The sequence below is a fragment of the Eleutherodactylus coqui genome, chromosome 6 (assembly GCF_035609145.1).
Source record: "Eleutherodactylus coqui strain aEleCoq1 chromosome 6, aEleCoq1.hap1, whole genome shotgun sequence".
Taxonomy (NCBI): domain Eukaryota; kingdom Metazoa; phylum Chordata; class Amphibia; order Anura; family Eleutherodactylidae; genus Eleutherodactylus; species Eleutherodactylus coqui.
The window spans coordinates 200,838,220-200,858,043 of NC_089842.1; the positions used below are offsets into that span (position 1 = coordinate 200,838,220).

A 19,824-nucleotide genomic window follows, 5' to 3' on the forward strand; every position below is an offset into this window, starting at 1 on the left:
ACGAGCGGCCCCATTCACCAGGCAGAAGCACGGACTGCACAAGCGCGTCTAAAAACGCCAGAAGACATCGGAATTAGACAGAGCCATGGAGACGGGGACGCTAGCAACGGAGCAGGTAAGTGAATAACTTCTGTATGGCTCATATTTAATGCACGATGTATATTACAAAGTGCATTAATATGGCCATACAGAAGTGTATAACCCCACTTGCTGCCGCGAGACAACCCCTTGAAATACATACATTCTCATGGATGTATGTTATGACATAGTTATAGGGGTTGTAGAGGAAGCAGTCCATCTAGGTCTTGGTTCCTGTGGTGGCTCAATAATTCCCTTGCCACATAGGAAGATTTAGGTGTTTGTGGGGGTGAGGACTGCTTTATATTTTGCATTCACGCCCAGAAGCTTTAAAGAGAACCTGCCATGATGAAAATGGTTCACAGACTAGCTACAGACCAGCTCACCACAGTAAATTGCAATCACATGCATTGTCCAAGGAAGGGAGCGCCTGTTTCTGTCTTGGATAAATCAAAGAAAAATTGAAAACATCTTACAGCACTCAAAAAATAAATATAAAACTTAGCTTTTATTCCATGGTGTTACAAAAGCAATGCAATGGCAAGTGGGTTTTTTGTGTTTTATGCTTTGTGTTTTTTTTCTTTGTGTGTTTTATTTAGTTTTTTTCTGCTTGTTTTTTTTTTGCTTATGATGTTGGATCCATGTGCAAATTTATATTTATAAGGAATTTCATTGATGCATTGCAGAATTGGCTAATAACGCGTTAGTTTTTTTGGATTTATGTGAATCTTTAGTCCTCACCTGGAATTAGGAGCTATAAATAGTTTTTTATGGGGTTTGGTAGCTTGAAACTGTACTAGAAGTAAGAGCCGAGGTGTTCAGCTCAAAACGCGTAAGAAGTATTCTCTTTCTCTTGCACTGTTTTTTAATACCATGGAATAAAAGCTAAATTTTATATTTATTTTTTGAGTGCTGGAAGAGGTTTTCAATATTGCTATGATGAAAATGGTGTTTGATCTGCAAACATCATGCTATAGAGCAGGAGAAGCTAAGTAGATTGATATATAGTTCTATGGGAAAAGATTCAGTAGAACTTGTTATCCTTGGTCATTCAGAGCTTAGGAGTCTAGTGGGCGGTCCTATCAGTGATTGATAGTTATTGTTATATGCATACCCATAGACGCATGGCTGTCAGTCACTGATAGGACCGCCCACTGGACTCCTAGGTTTTGAAAGAGCAGGGATAAATGAATAAAATGACAGGTTGTACTAAATCTTTTCCCACAAAACTATATATCATTCTGCTCAGCTCATCCTGTTCTATAACAAGTTAACTACAGATCAAACACCATTTTTATTATGACAGGTTCTTTGGACATTGCCATGATATCAAATGTTGACATTCCTACCTACATATAGAGACCTGGATTTTTTTTCACAGAAAGGCAATTAATAGATGGGCTTAAAAAAGACCTTACCGGTCGAAACTGTCTGTTTTACCTAGTGTATCATGGAGCAATAAAGCTTTTTTTATTTTAGTACCACAGCGTTGATGCTCCCACTTTTTTGCTTTACTGGATATTTTTCATGACCCAACGTTGAGTTGCTTTGGAGCAAGTTGTGACTCCTTTCCTATAAGGGCTTTTTGTTGTCTCTGAATAATAAGCAGTTAAATATACAAATACAACTTTTTCCTGGCACCAAAATGTTATACTATAAGATGAATTAAAAGCCTTGGTTTCTTTCCGAACAGACAGCCGATCCACACAGACATGATTTAGACAAAGCAGCTGAGATTAGTGCTGGCAGATTTGGAAGTCGCAAGCAAAAGAAAGCAAAAACATGTAAATAAAATAAAAATATCTAATGGATAGGAATGGATCGAGGTATGTTATTATACCATAAAATTATAATAAAGCTTTAAATGTGCCACTGATTGCTCTAGAGTGATTGAGCAGGCCTGCCAATCACTGTGGGAATGTGCAGAGTAATTCATTGGAACCGTGGAGGAAGCTCAGCTTCTCACTTTTCAAAAACCTGCAAATATGACTGAGACATATTATCATAATCCCAACAGTGATCCTGTAATCTAATATCCTGTACTCCCCATTCAAAAAATGTATGGACAATACTGTATGCAGCATTACCAGGCACATACTGTAGAAGGTTTCAAATGGTGAATATTTTTGGATCCAAATGGGAAGATGGAACAATGCCTCTACAGTGCCACCTATTAGAAGAAAGCAATCCCCCAAATCAATCTCTGACATTTTAACAAGCCTTGTAGCAATAACTTATGCAGTGAGTATAAGCCAAAGCTAGAGTCTTCTCCCCAAGGAAAAGTTAACCATTGAGTGTATTGCACCTCATCGGTGTGCAGTAGGTTACTGGCTTGGCTGGGTGAAAGGCCAGTGATGTGCGTCAAAAAGGGTATGGTTTCTCCTTAGGTAGAGCATCAAGGTATAAGAGACTTATAAGGCCATGCATGCTCTTCTGGCAAATTTATGCAAATGAGAAGACTCTGGTTTTGGTTTATATTCCCAGTCATTGTTACAAGGCCTGTTAAAAGATCTGACATTGACTTGCTGGAACGCTGCCTTCTAATAGGTGGCGCTATAGAGGCATTGAACCATCTTCCGCTTTACATAAATTTCCCAGAGGAGCATGAATGACCTTATAAGTCTCCTTGCACCTTCTAGGTGCTCTCCCTAAGGAGAAACGATAACTTTTCTGACCTATGTTCGGATTTTACACATAAAGGGAGTTTGTAATTTTCATACTGGTTAGATAGTAAGGACAACTTTTTCAAGTCCTTATCATACATGATCCTCAGAAAGTGTTGTGTTTGTACAGTGCTCCTATGCACATCAGTGACATACTCCTAGGAAGCTTTTACATAAATTACAATAATGACGGTGCTCATGATTACAGGGGACGGTATATTTTCGGCCGTCCAGCTGGATCCTACTGAGCATATTGTGTTGCAGCCTGCACTGCTATGTTAAATACATTCACTACTAATTATTGGCTGCTGTTCAGTTAAAGCACCAGACTTGTTTTCTTGGGCCAGTAGACCCCCATGTGCTGTATATGTCTATCTGATAACTTGCTCCACTGAAGTATATCCACCTAGCTATCCTCCTCATCTATTCGGCATCTTTATACGGTTTTATGTGGATTTTCAAAGCTAAGAATGAATAGAAAAAAAATGCACTGGGAAGTCATTGACCCATTTCTATTCTACAGCGATGCACCATTCATTACACTGGATTGTGTAGTCAGCTCTTTTGGAGTGAAAGGTTAAGCCTTTAATTTATGTGATGAAAGAAGGAAGATATAGAGTCACTGGGTCTTTGTAAAATAGGGACTGTTCCTTTAAATATAGAATCTGCAAAAAAAACATGACAGATGGCGCAGAATGGGGAATGGTGGAATGGTGAGTATCTCTCCCAGCAGAGGCAAGAGACGTGAAGGAAGGGAACAGAGAGAGATGGAGGGATAGAGAGAGGGGAGAGCAGAGGGATGGATGCTATAATTAGCTGCAAGTGCCTAAAACATGTGAACAGGGGATAAGGAGGAGCGCTGCGCTGCATGCTGGTCTTTGAAGTAGGAAGTCCCAGAGATAGCTAGAGGAAACCTGTCAGATCTCACAGGTTTGCGTATCAGAGATTTCTGTGGAGTTTTACACATCAAACCAACAGTGTTCCCTTCACAATGATCCTTTCATTGCTAAATCTCACTCAGTTGGGCTTTACTAATCTCTACCTAGACAGATTATCACTCCTCTAGTACAGAACATTAGAGTGTCAGCTCTCCGGGGAAAAGGCTGTTTGTGTCTCTGTCGCTATTCACAGCTACGAAAAAATAATAATAATAATTGTGCTAGATATCTACGAAACAACCAAGTCATACATATGTTAAAAGTAGCAGACATTGTGGATGAGGATTACACCTGTATAGTCAGGACAGGTAAGGCTAGCGGTTTTTATTCCTGTCTAGCTCTGCCATTGTGCGTGCAACTAAATGCAAAGAAAATGGAAACGAAAAATGGAGGCAATGCAGAGATTTTCGTTTGCTTCTGTTTTCCATTGCCGGTAATGTTAAAAACGGGATTAGTTGCCATCCGTTAAAGTTCTGGTTTTTGAACTGGAAGCAAAAGTGCTGCAGTGTGATAAACAGAATCGAGACAAAAAATACAGAAATGGATTGAAATTATAGGTCTTCAGTTTTGATATATGCCTATGGGCTAGTAAACGGAAATGTTTGCTTTCCATTTTGATGTCCCAACAACGGAACGGTGAAACGGAAAGCAAGACGCTAGTTTGAAAATACCCTAATGACAACAAAATATTCATCTTTCTGTTCCATCTTAAAAACAGAAAACATTTTAAAAAACCGAGCACTGATTTCATACTAATGGCAGCTGAGAACCGCATTGAGTGTAACATAGTAACCTAGTATTGTAAGGCCCCAAAAAAAGACACATGTCCATTCAGTTTAGCCTATGACCCCCTCCCCTAATGTTTTCCATGGTCGTGTGTTTTTCATGGGCAGAGTGGAGTTAATGATTGCTAGACTCCCATGTAATAGCTTCCATTTAGTTTCCGTCATAGTCTTCATCATTTAATCGGAAAAAATAGTGCTGCATGCTGCACTATTTTTTCTGCCATTTATGATAAACCTCCTGATGGAACCTCTGAATGGAGATGCGGTGTGTAAAATATAAGCTGTCTAAGTCAAACCCACTATGTTGTAGCCAGGTTAATGCTCTACAGGCTGCACCCATTGTCAAAGCAATCTGAAACCACCCTATCTGTTACATCCTGGTACATACATGCAAATGGGAGATGGAAAAAGGCCTCTACGGCACCACCTTTTATAAGGCAGCATTCATGCAAATCAATATCAGACCTTTTAACAAACCTTGTAACAATGACTGGGAATAGAAGCCAAAACCAGTGTCTTCTCCAAAGGAAAAGTTAAACATGTACAGACAGCTGTTTTAGGATTTTACCCCTCATTAGAGTACAGCAGCTTTTGGGTTACTTGGGTGAGAGACCTGTAATGTGGGTCAGGATAGATATCGTTTCTCCTTAGGGAGAGCACCGAGAAGGTTTGAGGAGACTTATAAGGCCACGTGTGCTCCTCTGGGAAATATGCAAATAGAAAGATGAAATAATGCTTCAACCTGTTAGATGGCACCTTTCAAGGGGGCACAACTACCAGCTCTGGTTTGGACTGTATTTTAGGACCATCATCATCCATCAGTCCTCAAACATCTTACAATGTAGAAGGTGTACAGAAGAAATGGACTTACAAGACCAATGTAAGATATTGGTCATTTGTTTACAACCTACAAAAGAAACGGGACAAAACCCAATAGAGTGGTGGGAGGTAGTAGTAACAGGGAAATAATGTTTTAATAAAGCTGGACCCCCATAGCTGATCCTGAAAGGTTTTGCAATAGATGGGTGAAAACTGGAAGATCATTTGATTTGTGCAATAGTAAAAGGCAATGAGCATTACCATTACCTGCACTTGTGTATGCAGTATGTATAGCCTGCAAGACTCGGGTCTAAGATTGATAACTGCATTAAATACTGCAGCTGGTAGAAGCCACAACTCTACATGCAGGATAGGAATGTATATATCGAGGTGGTAAAATTCCTGCGGTTGTAATTCAATGACAAAAGAAACAGTGACATAAAATTCCTTCACTGCTGCACATTTCACCTTTCATGTAATGAGCAGTTAAGCGGGGCACGCAGAAGATGCGAGGATCCCACCAAAAGGGAATGAAGCCGATATAAACAGCTCACTTGAGAAAGCCATGTACAATGCTCCGCCTGATGAGGGAACATTTAGCTTAAATCCTAAGTAAGTGGTGTCTTTGTGACTGAAGATTTCCTGCTTCTGTCCGTGATTAAATATGTTTTCTGTGGGGAAAATAGAAAAGCACTTGACGGAGAGAAAGTGGGGATGTTTGAGAGGCCAATTGAGTGAATGGAGGGCTCATTGGAATTAGAGACGAGAGGACGCCCCCTCCCTTTCTATGGGCACAGCGAGTATTTGAAGTGCAGGTCATTGTGTGTCTGGAATACCTTGCCTTTCCTGCTCTACAGTTTAATCCCGCTGCATGGGAACAGTTTAGGAATGGGACCGATGTGGTACTGGAGGGAGGATTTCTGTTCCTTATAAAAGTAGAATCTAAAGAATAATAAGCCATGAGCTCCCGACATAAACTCTAACATTCTGTAGGCCCTCATTTACCAGGCAGAGGTCAGAAAAAGTATGTTCTTTTGGCCGATCTAGCCATCATGTGTTGGCATAACATTTTTTCAACTGCAGAGCAGACTGTGCTTTCGGCTACAAAGGGCCACCACAAAAAAGTATACCATGTGTTATATGTTTGATTTTACAATGGATCCCCATGGGTGGGGATGCCACTATATGGCATCCATCACAAGCCTCAGTTGGACATATACGTCCTGAGTGTATTCATCTGACGCTATGTTCAGGCGCAATGCATACAGAGCCTCATACAGAAATTTGACATAGTCAACTCAAAATATGATGCAAAAAAATGACACTCTACAAACCCATAAATTAAACATAGAATGCGGTTCTATACTATAATATTTGCACCACCATTTTTATTTGTGAGGTCTTCCATAGTCAAGGGCTCTGCAAAGGCAGTTCAATAAGCCATATTTAATATTGCATCAGTTTTTGCTCTAGGTAAATAGAACTCTTACATAGTTCAGTCTCTTGTCAAGTGCTACAGAATATGTAGTTGTACATATAGTGTAACAAATCCAGTGCTGTTCCATATATTAACCATCATATGCAATATTGGGCACATACTATACCACTAGTCAGTTAGTTAGTCGTATGGCCAATTAATTGTATATAGTGTTGCACAAATCTCTGATACATGCCAGTTGTGTGCACATACAGTGAAACCTCTAAAAAAAACCTCTTTGAGTGGACCACCCCTTTATCTAGACCATATTTCCTGTGTTAGATTTTGAGTTCTACTATATATTATGTATTCCGTCTATCTTCTTTAAAAGACTACTCACCTGACACACTCTGGATGTCTCCTATGTATATTGCAATCACTTCTATGCAGTGCAGCCTCCTGTTTGATGCTTAGCAGGCACCAACTTGATACTGAGATTTCTCCCTGCTTTCTCTCACTGTTCTGTGCTATCAGTCCCATGATGCATCAGCATAACATCACATGAGCACCTAGAACCAGTACCATCTCTGCCTGCTGGGGGGACACTGTAATTATCATTATCTTCTGTATTCCCCTTAATAAGCTACAGACCAGTCAGGAGGCTGAACTACCGTCTCCTTCATTATAACTGTGTGACAGGAACCTCTAATCATCATCAGTAACTGTGATAGAAGTGTCTGTGCCCCCCTCTTAATCACTTGTGTGGTAGGGTCCATCACACAGGAATTATGGTGACTGCAAAACTGACTAATTTGAGAACACATAAAGCCAAGTAAAACTGTGCTGGTCAGAATTGAGATCACATGACCACCCGAGAAGGAGGCCAGCAGTTTCAGATAGAAAGGAATAACTAACCAAGGAAATACTAATCAACTAGTAAATACTGGAGGACCAGTTATGTAGTCAATGAAAAACAAACACTGAAGTGGCTATTTAAGAAGACCACTTGTCAATGCAATATTTGGTGGTGGTCTCAAAGATCTCTCTATTCTCTCTCTCTCTCTCTCTCTCTCTCTCTCTCTCTCTTTATATATATATATATATATATATATATATATATATATATATAAAAAAACCTACTGTCATCTTTGATGACCACAATTTCAGCTGGCCAAAATTGTTTGATACAGTGAACTGATCAATTCTACATTTTCATTGAAACTTCATCTAATTGGGCAAAAAAATGTCCCTGCACGGTCAGCACTTAATTAATGGGTGCATGCTTCACCCCAATACATCCCAAGGCGATAGTAATGAACCATATCAAGTGGTGCTTAATTTTCTTTTTCTATCTCAGTTTGTGAGTGCTATACATATACAAGCATAGCCTCCACTGTTGTATGTAATAATTTGTATGGGAAATGTGTTCCCCCTTAATTAAGTGTACATGAAGCATTGTAAGTAGCTTCCTTACCGGTATAAATCATTGATGTAGCCCTTCTTATTTAGCTATATTGCATTGCTATATTAGATAGTGATCCTCTTAATCCCTCCATCCGATTCTATTCCGCTGATTGATTGGGAATAGAACAGTTCCCTATTAAGAAAGGTCTTTCCAGTGCTGTCACCTTAAGTTACCTTGTTCTCCCAGAGACTGTTCTCTATTTCCAGTTTACAATACTTTTTCAGTTAGTGCAAATAGCAGTGGTGGACAAAAGCACATAGAATAGCAAGAAATTCTTGTTCTACACATACCGTATTACCAAAATGAACACAAAATGATAAAATATCATGCTAACTCTGCAAATGACGTGTCTACCAGGCTCCCCGCACCTGTGTAAACCCAGTGCTCTGAAATAGTGTCATTTTGCAGCAGACCAGTATACAACCATAATCCTCCCACTTTTTACTTCCAGTCGCAAAAGTCATTATAGGGAACAAAAAAAGTTGCATTTTGAATGACACATACCACTAAATGTGCGTCATTATTTGTTCACCTGACGTTTTCACTTGTGCCAGCTTTTATAAACGCGCCTCGGTGTATCACATTACTTAGGGGCAAGTAAGAGTGATGGCAGGAATATTCCCCTCTGCCATTCTTTGTACATGAAGGGTGGCAAATCAAGGGTTAATGCATTGTATGGTTGGTGCGGGCCCCCAGCTGAAATGATGTAGCAAAGAACAGCTGTGAAGTAATTCTACTAATGATGAGGATAATAAGCACATGGCAGGGTTCAGGGCTGGCTGCTGAAGCTTCACTGCTCCTGAATAGATAGAAGTCATTAAATACCCTTGATTATCTCTGACCAATATGTAATGGGTTTACAGCCCTTTCAATTAGTTAGTATTTGCCTAGGACTCATTATTTTGCCTTTTCCTTAAGTAAGAAGTCCAGCGGTTTAATGTTCAGTGGAATTTCCGCTTAGCTAAGTGGGCAGAGGTCAGCGACCCTTCAAAAAGAAGCATCTCCTAGCCAAAAAACAGGTTCTTCTTGTCCACCAGTCTGATTCTTGTCACCTTCTTCTCTTAGGGCTTGGACAAGAAGATGACAAAATAAGTAGGAGCAGCACAGCAGAGTTACAGTTTGTCTCTCTAAAGTGATATGAAAGTTGCATCAACTATTTTCCCAAATCACAGGTTAAAGAAAGAGAGGTGACAGTTCCGAAACTCCCTTAAGTGATATTAAGCTCAGTCACCACCTTTTTCAAAGAGATGACATGAAGTTGAACATGGCTTAAATTGTCAATGTCAATTTGGCATACATTTGTTTTTCTTGATTCAAGGTTGGGCTTCAGTATCAACAAGCATTCATTAAGGAACCTGTCCAAAGTGCCTTAGCTTCCGTACTTAAAGTTGACTATAAATCTACTGTAATTTATTACTATGACATTTTTGACCTATCAATTCTGATCTAAATCTCTAATTCTAATCAAATACCTTCCTCTCAATAAGAAACATTTACATATATGTATTCATATGGTCAATGTAAGACAAAGGCGTAACTTGAAGCTTCTGGGCCCCAATGCAAAACCTGTAACCGGGCCCCCAACTATAATGCTTTATCATACTACTAGGCTTACTATATGGAGAAGAAAGGCCTTATGGGCCCCTAATGCTTCTGGACCTGGGTGCAACCGCATCCCCTGCATTCCCTATCGTTACACCCATGCCGTAAAACCACGTTCTAGGGGATCTTGTGATGTTCAGTTCCTAAGCTGTTCTGATAGTAAATACATCACCATCAAAGCACAAATATATCTGAGGTATAACATGCCTGTGGTTCAGTTAATAGCAGTAATACAGCAGGTTATTCTATCACTCAGCCAAGTTCTACACCAAGTTGCAACTATTTCCCATCACTATCAGCAAACTCAATGTTTAAACTCTTCCTGAAACATTCATCCTAGGTGGCTACAAAGGTCAAAAAGGCCTTGGTTCAGTATTTTATGCCTTAACTAACACAACTAATATAGTAAATAGAGATGAGCGAGCACCAAAATGCTCGGGTGCTCGTTACTCGGGACGAAATTATCGCGATGCTCGAGGGTTCGTTTCGAGTAACGAACCCCATTGAAGTCAATGGGCGACCCGAGCATTTTTGTATATCGCCGATGCTCGCTAAGGTTTTCATTTGTGAAAATCTGGGCAATTTAACAAAGTGATGGGAACGACACAGCAACGGATAGGGCAGGCGAGGGCCTACATGTTGGGCTGCATCTCAAGTTCCCAGGTCCCACTATTAAGCCACAATAGCGGCAAGAGTGGGCCCCCCCCCTCCCAACAATTTTTACTTCTGAAAAGCCCTCATTAGCATGGCATACCTTTGCTAAGCACCACACTACCTCCAACAAAGCACAATCACTGCCTGCATGACACTCCGCTGCCACTTCTCCTGGGTTACATGCTTATAGCCGGTTCCACTGAAAGCAATGGGCTGCCGGCGTGCGCGGGATGAATTGTAGGGAAGGGCTTAAATATAGAAGCCCTTCCCTGCAATTCATCCAGAAATGTGTAAAAATAAAAAATATATATATACTTACCTTGTCCCAGCAGATGGAGTTCAGCGCGGCCTACAGTGGGTGTGAAGGGGGTGTGAGTCAGACCTGCCCCCTGATTGGCTCAGCCTGATGAATTGCTTCTATATTTAAGCCCTTCCCGACAATTCATCCCGCGCACGCCGGCAGCCCATTGCTTTCAGTGGAACCTGCTGTATTGCCGGCTCCATTGAATTCAATGGGCAAACATCGTTCTTCTCTGCCACAGCTGTTACAGCTGTGGCAGAGAAGAATGATTTGTCTTCTATATGTTCTCAATGGGGTCGGCGCTGCTGCCGCCGGCCCCATTGAGCGCATATAGAGAAGAGAACAGGTAGGTGCGATCTGCGATTTCTGACTATGGCCTAAGAAGGACCGTTGGGGTTCTTGAAGCCTAAAATCACTCCTAACGCTCTCCCTATAGCAGCTCTGGCATCAGCAGCACTGTCCCTGATCTCTGTCAGAATGCATCTGTGGCGAGCCGCGGGTGGGCAGATTTTAATACTCGGGTGACACCTAATCTCGCCAGCCACTCACTGCAGGGGGGTGGTATAGGGCTGGAACATCACAGGAGGAAGTTGTAATGCCTTCCCTGTCTTTCTATTGTCCAGAAAAGCGCGCAAATTTCTCAGGGAAGAAAATGAAAGTGACTTGAACACCGCGTGGTACTCGTCTCGAGTAACGAGCATCTCGAACACCCTAATACTGGAACGAGTATCAAGCTCGGACGAGTACGCTCGCTCATCTCTAATAATAAAGTTAACTAATCATATAAATTGAGAAAATGAATAATGTAACGTTTGAGATCTCTTTCTATTTGGTCATTAAAAGAGAATCTCTAATAGTTGAAGACGTTAGTGTAACCCTCAAACAAGCACTGTGACTTCCTAACATCTCTATACACATGTCCTAGGTTCATGACTTTTTCCTGTGCACCCTGGAAATGGACTCCTCATAAAAAATTAATCCATCATTATGGCAATCAACAGCACATTCTCGAAGTAGGCCTGCTGTATGGATTTTTATAGGCTTCTCTTAACACTACACGTTCCAGAACAGAAATAGAAAACTACCAGATATAGTGAACACTCACCGTGAGATGCTGGAAAAGCCACGCCCTCATAATATTCGTTGCTACTTTGGGGAATATGCCTCTTTTCTTTTGTCTCTTTTTGTCCTTGTCTGGGTCATCATCGTCCCCTGTGCCGGGAGATGCAACACTGTTATCTAAAACATCCCCTGCATAATAAAAAGAGAGATATATTGATAACATCAGATAGACGTTTTTAGAAATCTGCTAGGCCTTATCAAACGGATTGGCACAAGACTATAGACCGTTCACAAGACTCCGCCAGAATTCTCAACACTTGCATGACTTGTAGCTTCCATCCGTTGGTGAACATCTCTTTGTCATCTTTAACCTTTGCCTTTGGAATACTGTAGTGAAAAGGACCATCAGTCTTCTGTAACTTAGCAAGATGTTCTCCTGCCTTGTTCTGTAGTAATGTGACACTTAATTACAGCCTAGTGTACCTGCAAATTCTCCGTACCATTACAAAGGTGGTATGATTACAGGGCTTCTAGCTCCACCACTTTTCTTTACACCTTGACATCTGATTCGGGATAAGCTAAGTCTACACTAGGGAGGACAACTTTTTTCTATCCTCGTGGTAATGTTGAACTATGTAAAGGCCCATTTACACATGCAAATAATATGGCAAGTGCTAGTAAGCAATATAGAAAGTCAGCCAGTGCTTGTTTACCTCCATTTACTTGGACCAGTGATTGCTCATACAATCCCCATGCAGTTTCATTATTTAGAGCCCTTGTGACGAAGAGTGTTAAGGCAGCAGAAATGCAGTCCTAAGCTCTTGTCACAACCTGAAGGCGGCAAGTTCAATCCCTGCTTGGTTCAGGTAGCTGGCTCAAGGTCAACTCAGCCTTCCACCCTTCCAAAGGTCGGTAAAATGAGCAGCCAGGTTGGTGGGGCATAATGAATAAATGACCTAAAAGCGCTGCGGAATAAGTTGGTGCTATACAAATAACAAGATCTATCTATCTATTATTGCTAGCAGAACATTCCCAATGATTTTTATGTCAATATAAAAGATTCAATCAACATCAAATGAGTATCTTCTCATTTGTTGTGTGATCAAAGGGCATGTTTATACTGGGCAGTTATCAGCAACGAACAGTCATATGAAAGTTTGTTCAGCTGATCTATACCTCATGTAAATGGACCTTAAGTTTAATGGCAGATAGCTGAGGATGGTGGGAAATAAAGCAACAGCTGGATTGTCAAAGGGTTAAATATTTAATGTGGACACTTATTCACCACTGTAGCATCTTCCAAAGTTCTTAAAGTTGAGTGTCTGCAGAAAATGGGACTTCTTCAGGTTTCTCTCTTTGTTCTTGATAGAGAATGTCCAAACTTTGGGATCTATAAGCATTTGGTTATATACTAGACATGATATGTTTGATACTGATTTGCAAATGAGTAGCATTACAAATGCACATGAAACAATGAACCCAACTTGAGTTCTGCATATAAAAGGAGCAGTAGGTACTACAGAAGTCTTTGTTTTCTGTCTCTCTCAAGCTTCACTTCAATAGAATAACCTACTACACTTGTGAGTGCTTGGGGAGCAATAAAACTGGGTATGCTGCACCAGCCCTGAAACAGTTAAAATTAAAAGAAAAAAAGATATACACTCGTCAACGCCAGTGTGCCAACTTAATCAGAAGTTTCCATCACCCAGTCTTGCTCTTTTGTGCTTTTCCATGGCATTAATTGTGCATTAGCAAAAATCATTCACTTTTAAGAGCCTTGCTTATTTTTTTCGCCCTGCGGCTCCGATGCCTTGAAAGCAATGCCTGCAGGGCGTGTGAATTATGTATCTGAAAAACCCTGCTGCCAGGGCAAAACTGGCCCCCACCTTCTGAAAATTTATACCGCCATGTCTCCCCCTTTTTGGGAAGGCATCAATCAACACAGGCCGGATATATCACTCGCATGCATTAATATTTGAACTAATAACTTTCGGGGGTGAAAAAAACAGGGCAGCTAGGGTTAGACATGGATGCGAGTTACTTGTGGGATAATGAAATGCAAAATAAATGAAGATTAGGAGGACACTGCTCTAGATGGCTGAATTTTTTTTTTCATCTTACACATCATTAGTCCACAGTCACAGGAAAGAGAAAAACTGGAGGGGGGAGTTAATGCTCCCTGCTGGCCTTGACAAGCTCTATGTCCAAGAGAGGGACATGTGTGCAGCTACTGGGATCCCAGCCTGATGTCATAGCAGAACAGACATTAATTATCCCCAAAAAGCTATAAATCTCCGACTAGGTCACATCCCAGGAAAAGTTAAGATAATAAACTTTGGACAGCTCTATCTCCTCCCAGGACATACTGGCCCACATACAAGGACCATTTCTTTTAAACATATACCCAATGGTATGGTTATCTATGCTACTTAAGTTACAGCTAGGCTTTCCTTCGCTTTGTGATATTTCATCGTCCCAGCCTTGTATTGAATGATCTGGCCAAGACAGCGTTTCTTGTTGTCACCTCCTGGCACCCAGTCCCTTGGGCACAAAACCTGCCAATGCCTGCTATGTTCCTGAATGCTGTTGTCCTTTTATTGCAAGAACTGCTCAGAATAGTTTGTCTTTGAATATACTAACAACCAAATTCAGACATTATTTGGTTTCTATGGAAATCACAATGGCCTGCGATTTTCATTTCTTCCCCAGAATCTGAGTGGGATGGTGGAGAATATTAAGAGCAAACAACATATCAAAAAGCCAAAGTGATTGATTTTCAGTAAAAGTGACAAAACTCCAGTTGTGATGAAACACAGATAATTTTTAAGATATGAGTAAAGTTTGGAAAAAAGTAACAATATTGAAAGATATTGACTTGATAGTGTTTCACTTGACGATGACTGATCAATGATGTATGACTGATCAGATTGATCATACCACTGAGGGGGTTGGGGTATGAAGTACCCATTCTATGCTGGCAGAGTTGGTATGACTATGTCAGTTGTCTATATCTTATTATATTACAACACTGAGAAGTGGTTTCAGATGTTCCAGCTGTTATATAGGTGCCAGATGTACCTTTATTACTCTGGCATAACTTCTGTCACTGCCGTACTTTCAAAAGAGTCCTTTTACACAATATCCAGATCACCAAATCTTAAATGCTTTTATAGAAGCAACCCCATGAGTCCACTGTAGACATGATATTGGCCGCCATCTGCAGACATTTACATTTTTTCCATATTTTAGTGAAGCACTTTTATAATCAGTTATTTTACAGCACTGAACATCACTGTGTTTAACCATATACTTCTATACATCTTTGGCATCAATGACAGACCTCATCAACTGCTACTTTCAAGACTGAACTGACCCACAAGAGGATCCAACCAAGCGCCCAGTTTCTGACATGATAAAGGAGTCTAGCCATAACTAGAACAATATGGCTCAGCAAGCTAATCCATTTGTTGCTGACAATGAATCAGATCGCTTACAGATTGGGTTGGTCACTTTTTGGGGTGGTTTTTGTATTCTTGACTATATGGCCTATTCATACAGTAATTTACTTATAAAGTGAACTTTGCCTTGTTCTGTACAGTTGTGACCAAAAGTTACATAAAGTTACATAGAGAGTAACATAAAGTTTGGTTTTCAGAAAGTTTGCTGCTTCAGGACTCATGGTAGCGCTCACCTTTCCTTCTCTGAACAATCATTCTTCCAGATATCCAAAACAGTCTGAAGGGGGCTTCATCAGAGAAAATAACTTTACCCCAGTCATCTGCAGTTCCATTCCTCTACGGTATTTTCTCTGATGAAGCCTCCTTCAGACTATTTGGGAAGGTGAGCCCTACCATGGCTCCTATGTCATGCCAACAGTAAAGCATCCTAGCCATTTATGTGTGGGGTTGCTTTTCATCTAAGGACGCTGCCTCACTCACAGTTTCGCCTAAGAACACTATCATGAATAAAGAATGGAATCTAAACATCCTCCAAGAGTAACTTCTCCCAACCATCCAGGAGCAATTTGGTAATGAACAATGCTCATTCCAGCACGATGGAGCACCAAGCCAAAAGGCAAAAGTGATAACGATGTGGCTCAGTGAACAAAACATTTAAATTTTGGGTCCACGGCCAGGAAATTCCCTAAATCTGAATCCCATTGTAAAACTGGGGTCAATTCTCAAAAAAGCAGATAGACAAACAAAAGCACAGGTATTTTGATAAACTCTAAGCACTGATTAGGCAAGAATGGGTTGCCATCAGTCAGGATTTGTCCCAGAAGCTGATATCCAGCATGCCATGGCGAATTGCAGAAGTCTTGAAAACTAAGGGTCTGTAAACACTGCAAATATTGAGTCTTTGCCTAAACTTGATGTATTTTTCAACAAAAGTATAAAAACTTATGAAATGCTTATAATTATACTTCAGTATAACACAGAAATACCTGACTAAGGGCGCCCACCCACTGGCGATTTTTTTTTCTTTGCGTTTTGCGTTTTTTCTCAAGAGCAATTAGAATTGAATGTACTCCTGTCCACTGGCGTTTTTTTTTGCGTTGCGTTGCGATTTTTAACATAGGAACTGTCAGTTGCATATGTGTCCTTATTTTTCTCCTAATGCACCCATGAAAGTCAATGGAAATTAATGGAAAAGCCGCGAAAATGCCGCAAAAACGCGGCAAAAAACGCCGCGAAAAACGCGGGAAAAACGCCGCGAAAACGCGAAATCGCAAACGCCAGTGGGTGGGCGCCCTAAGGCCCAATGTCCACGGGCAAAATAAAATTAAGAAATCTGCGCGGGTGTCCCGCACGAGTGCTCCGCGCCCATAGGGAATCATTGGTCACCCGCAGGTGATTAAATACCTGCGGATGTCATTTTTCCGTGGCGCGTGGATCGCACGTGAGGGGGAAACCACCCGCAGCATGCTGCATTTTTTGCGGGTTTTCTGCATGTACGGCTTCCGCGGCTTCCATTAAAGCCTATGGGAGCCGTCCAGCCCCGCGCCACACTCACAGCTGTATTTGTGATGTGCCGCAGGAAAGCAGGAGTTTTAAAAAAATGTGCACGGCGTATGCGCACAACACGCTATCGGCGTGTCGAGCACATCTGCCGGGCCGAAGAAAGAAGATCCGGCCGTGATGGAGGGAAGACCCGCAGCGTCCGGACAGGTAAGTATAATCTGATTTCTTGGGCTCATGTCTGCGGGGCAGGAAACCGCTGCGGGATTCTGCATGGGGAATCCATGCGAGCCTGAGTTTCCCCATGGACATGAGGCCTAAAAGTGATGAGAGAACTTTTGAAAAGTTGAGCTTGGCTGGTTTGCCAAACTTTTTCAAAAAGTTTGGTTCGGTCTAAATTAGTTTGAACCAAGCAGGAAGTTCACTAAAACTCCTAAAACTGGTATATAGCACTGTCTAAGAACCATAAAAGCTCTGTATAACACCATGAGACTATTAAACAGTGCTTTTATAGCTCTTAAGACAGTTTTATATACCAGTGTTCAGGACTAGTGCTGAGTGAACCAAACCAATAGAACCCTGCTTTAGGTAGAGGTTTGCTGAAAGCCCAGTTTGGGTTTGTGTCAAACTGAACTTTTAGCAAAGTTCTACCTGAAACATGGTTTAATTGGTTCCGTTTGCTCAACCCTAAACAAGAATGCTGCGCTATTTTGATGAGAAATATGTCAGGCAGAATCGTGAAAGCCCAACACACCTCATTATGCCATCATAGAACAGTCCCAACCCTGGCTGGCATTCCCTTTTACAGTTCTATTGACAGAGGTAAGGTAAAGTCCCCTGGTGTAAACAGTCCCCTGGTGACTGACTCCTAGGGTGACATCATGTCATGACATTTTCTTGGCAGACTGTTTTTTGCAGGGTGGTTTGCCATTGCCTTCCCAGTCATTTTTACCCCCCCAGCAAGGTGGGTACTTATTTTACCGACCTCTGAAGGATGGAAGGCTGAGTCAACCTTGAGCCGACTACGTGAATCACGTGGGCATTGAACCCACAACACAGAATACCTAAACACAAGTGTGGTCATAGCCTTATCAATAACCATCTATGCATCAATATTACATGCAATATTGATCAGTATTAAGACTTAGCAGCCACAATTTTTTATTTTCACCCATACTTGGTGTCTATTATTAGCTGGGTAAGTATACCAAACATCTATGTCAGTCATCTAGAATTCAGTGACTACACTTAGTGGAGAGGATTTATCAGTACTGTTGCTGGGGTAGAATTTGACTCTATGTTAATTAATGAGAGCTGTCATATTTTTATAAAATGTTGCATGGGAATGATAAATGACTCTAATACCAATTATAAGCCTTTGTTCCATCATATTCAAAGATAAAAGAGCTTTGGTATCATTAACAAGCTCCCAAAACTCTCTTGGCTCGGAAGTTCTGGGCCCCAATGCGAAGCCTGGATCCTACGATGTGCCATTTATAATACCAGAGTCGTCTTATGTAGCAACTGGGCCTAGGTGTGTGGCGTAACTATAGGGGGTGGAGAGGATGTGGTTGCACCCGGGCCCAGGGGCCTTAGGGGGCCATCAGGCCTCTCTTCTCCATAAAGGGAGCCCAGTACTATGAATAAAGCATTATACTTGGGGGGCCCTGTTACAGGTTTTGTACCGGGGCCCAGAAGCTTCAAGTTACGCCTCTGTGTGTGACTACCAACTCTGCACCCCTTTCAGCTACGATCATGCCACCTGCAATAGTTTCAGGCCCCACTTACACCACTGGTACAGTTCTAGACACATTGAGAGATCCCGGCCTAATATTTTCATATAGGAAACATTAATTACTGTGCCTTTATTTGGTTTACATACTGGTTCAATGCATATGACCTAATGCAACCTACAGCCTAACCATGGGATATGGATGTTAATCACCTTCCTTCTTTTCACAAAGCCCAATGGAAAACTTTACCAACCATTAAGTTTTAGAATATAAAGAAGGAATATTGAAATGCTGAACTGTATACTGCAGGAACGATTGATACAGAAGTATACAGCAAGTTATGTTGCATGGAAGAAATGATTTCAGAACATTACCAAGTAGACTTGGAAATAAAAGGTTAACAAAGCGCATTCCTTCTCAGCAGCAGAATTGGGATTAATTCTTATGCTCACGCACAGACCTGGAGTGCTGGGAATTGTGGGTGCGTCCTGTTGGAGCCCTCTGACTTTTAGTTCCTATGTAAATGTGTATATGCACACCCACATATACATTATATATTCGCCCGCTCTCTTAATGCGCACACTTCTCCACTGTGCCAAGGAACTGCCTCAGGGCAAATTCTCCCAAACAGTAATGGCTTTTGACTGCTCCCTGGCAACCCTGGGCTGTTGTAACCTGGGCGGATGTGATTGTGCGAGGCCCAGGAGCTGGCTGCTGCTTCATCAGCTGTTTGTGTGACACAGATGGAGAGAGGCTATTACAGAGCCAAGCTGGAAGACCTCTGGGATCTGGGAAGTGTAGATCTGCAGCACTTCTTAAAAGATAAAAGTGTGCCTAAGTGTAAATGCATGTCTGTAAATCACTTAGAGGTATGTATCAAGAGATGATACAAATAATGCAAGTATACTTATTTATTTCTCAGTGTACATTAACTGCAGTATCTGCTTTTCAACATCAGTGAATATCATGACTCGTTCGTTTTAATGGTGTGCCCATGTTCCTTAAACAGTTATGGATGAATAGGCAAATAGATAGCAGTACTCAGAGACAGAAGGGGGTAAGGATTTCACCTTAGCACATGATATGATAGATAGGTAGATGATGGATTCATGGATAAATAGATAGACAGATAGATAGAAGATAGATAGATGATAGATATGAGATAAATAGATAGAGAGATGTGAGATAGATAGATAGATCGATTGATAGATATGAGATAGATAGATAGATATGAGAGGGATAGATAGATAGATAAATAGATAGATAGATAGGAGAGAGATAGATAGATGAATAGATAAAACGTTCCGCCATTATTTTTTTTCCCATGAAGCGGTCTAGTCATACACGAG

The 19,824-nt window shown here is 41.2% G+C and overlaps 1 protein-coding gene across 7 annotated transcripts in view; it reads right to left on the minus strand.

Annotated features, from left to right (window-relative positions):
- Positions 1 to 19,824, minus strand: part of MEIS2 (Meis homeobox 2) — a 137,603-nt gene that overhangs the window by 55,655 nt on the left and 62,124 nt on the right. For 5 of the 7 annotated variants that reach the window (XM_066608592.1, XM_066608594.1, XM_066608589.1 and 2 more), the window contains exon 8: positions 11,828 to 11,973. In XM_066608592.1, coding sequence (XP_066464689.1) covers positions 11,828 to 11,973 — 146 coding nt within the window. The remainder of the gene's footprint in view (positions 1 to 11,827; positions 11,974 to 19,824) is intronic. The other 2 variants (XM_066608593.1, XM_066608595.1) reach the window with 1 other exon arrangement.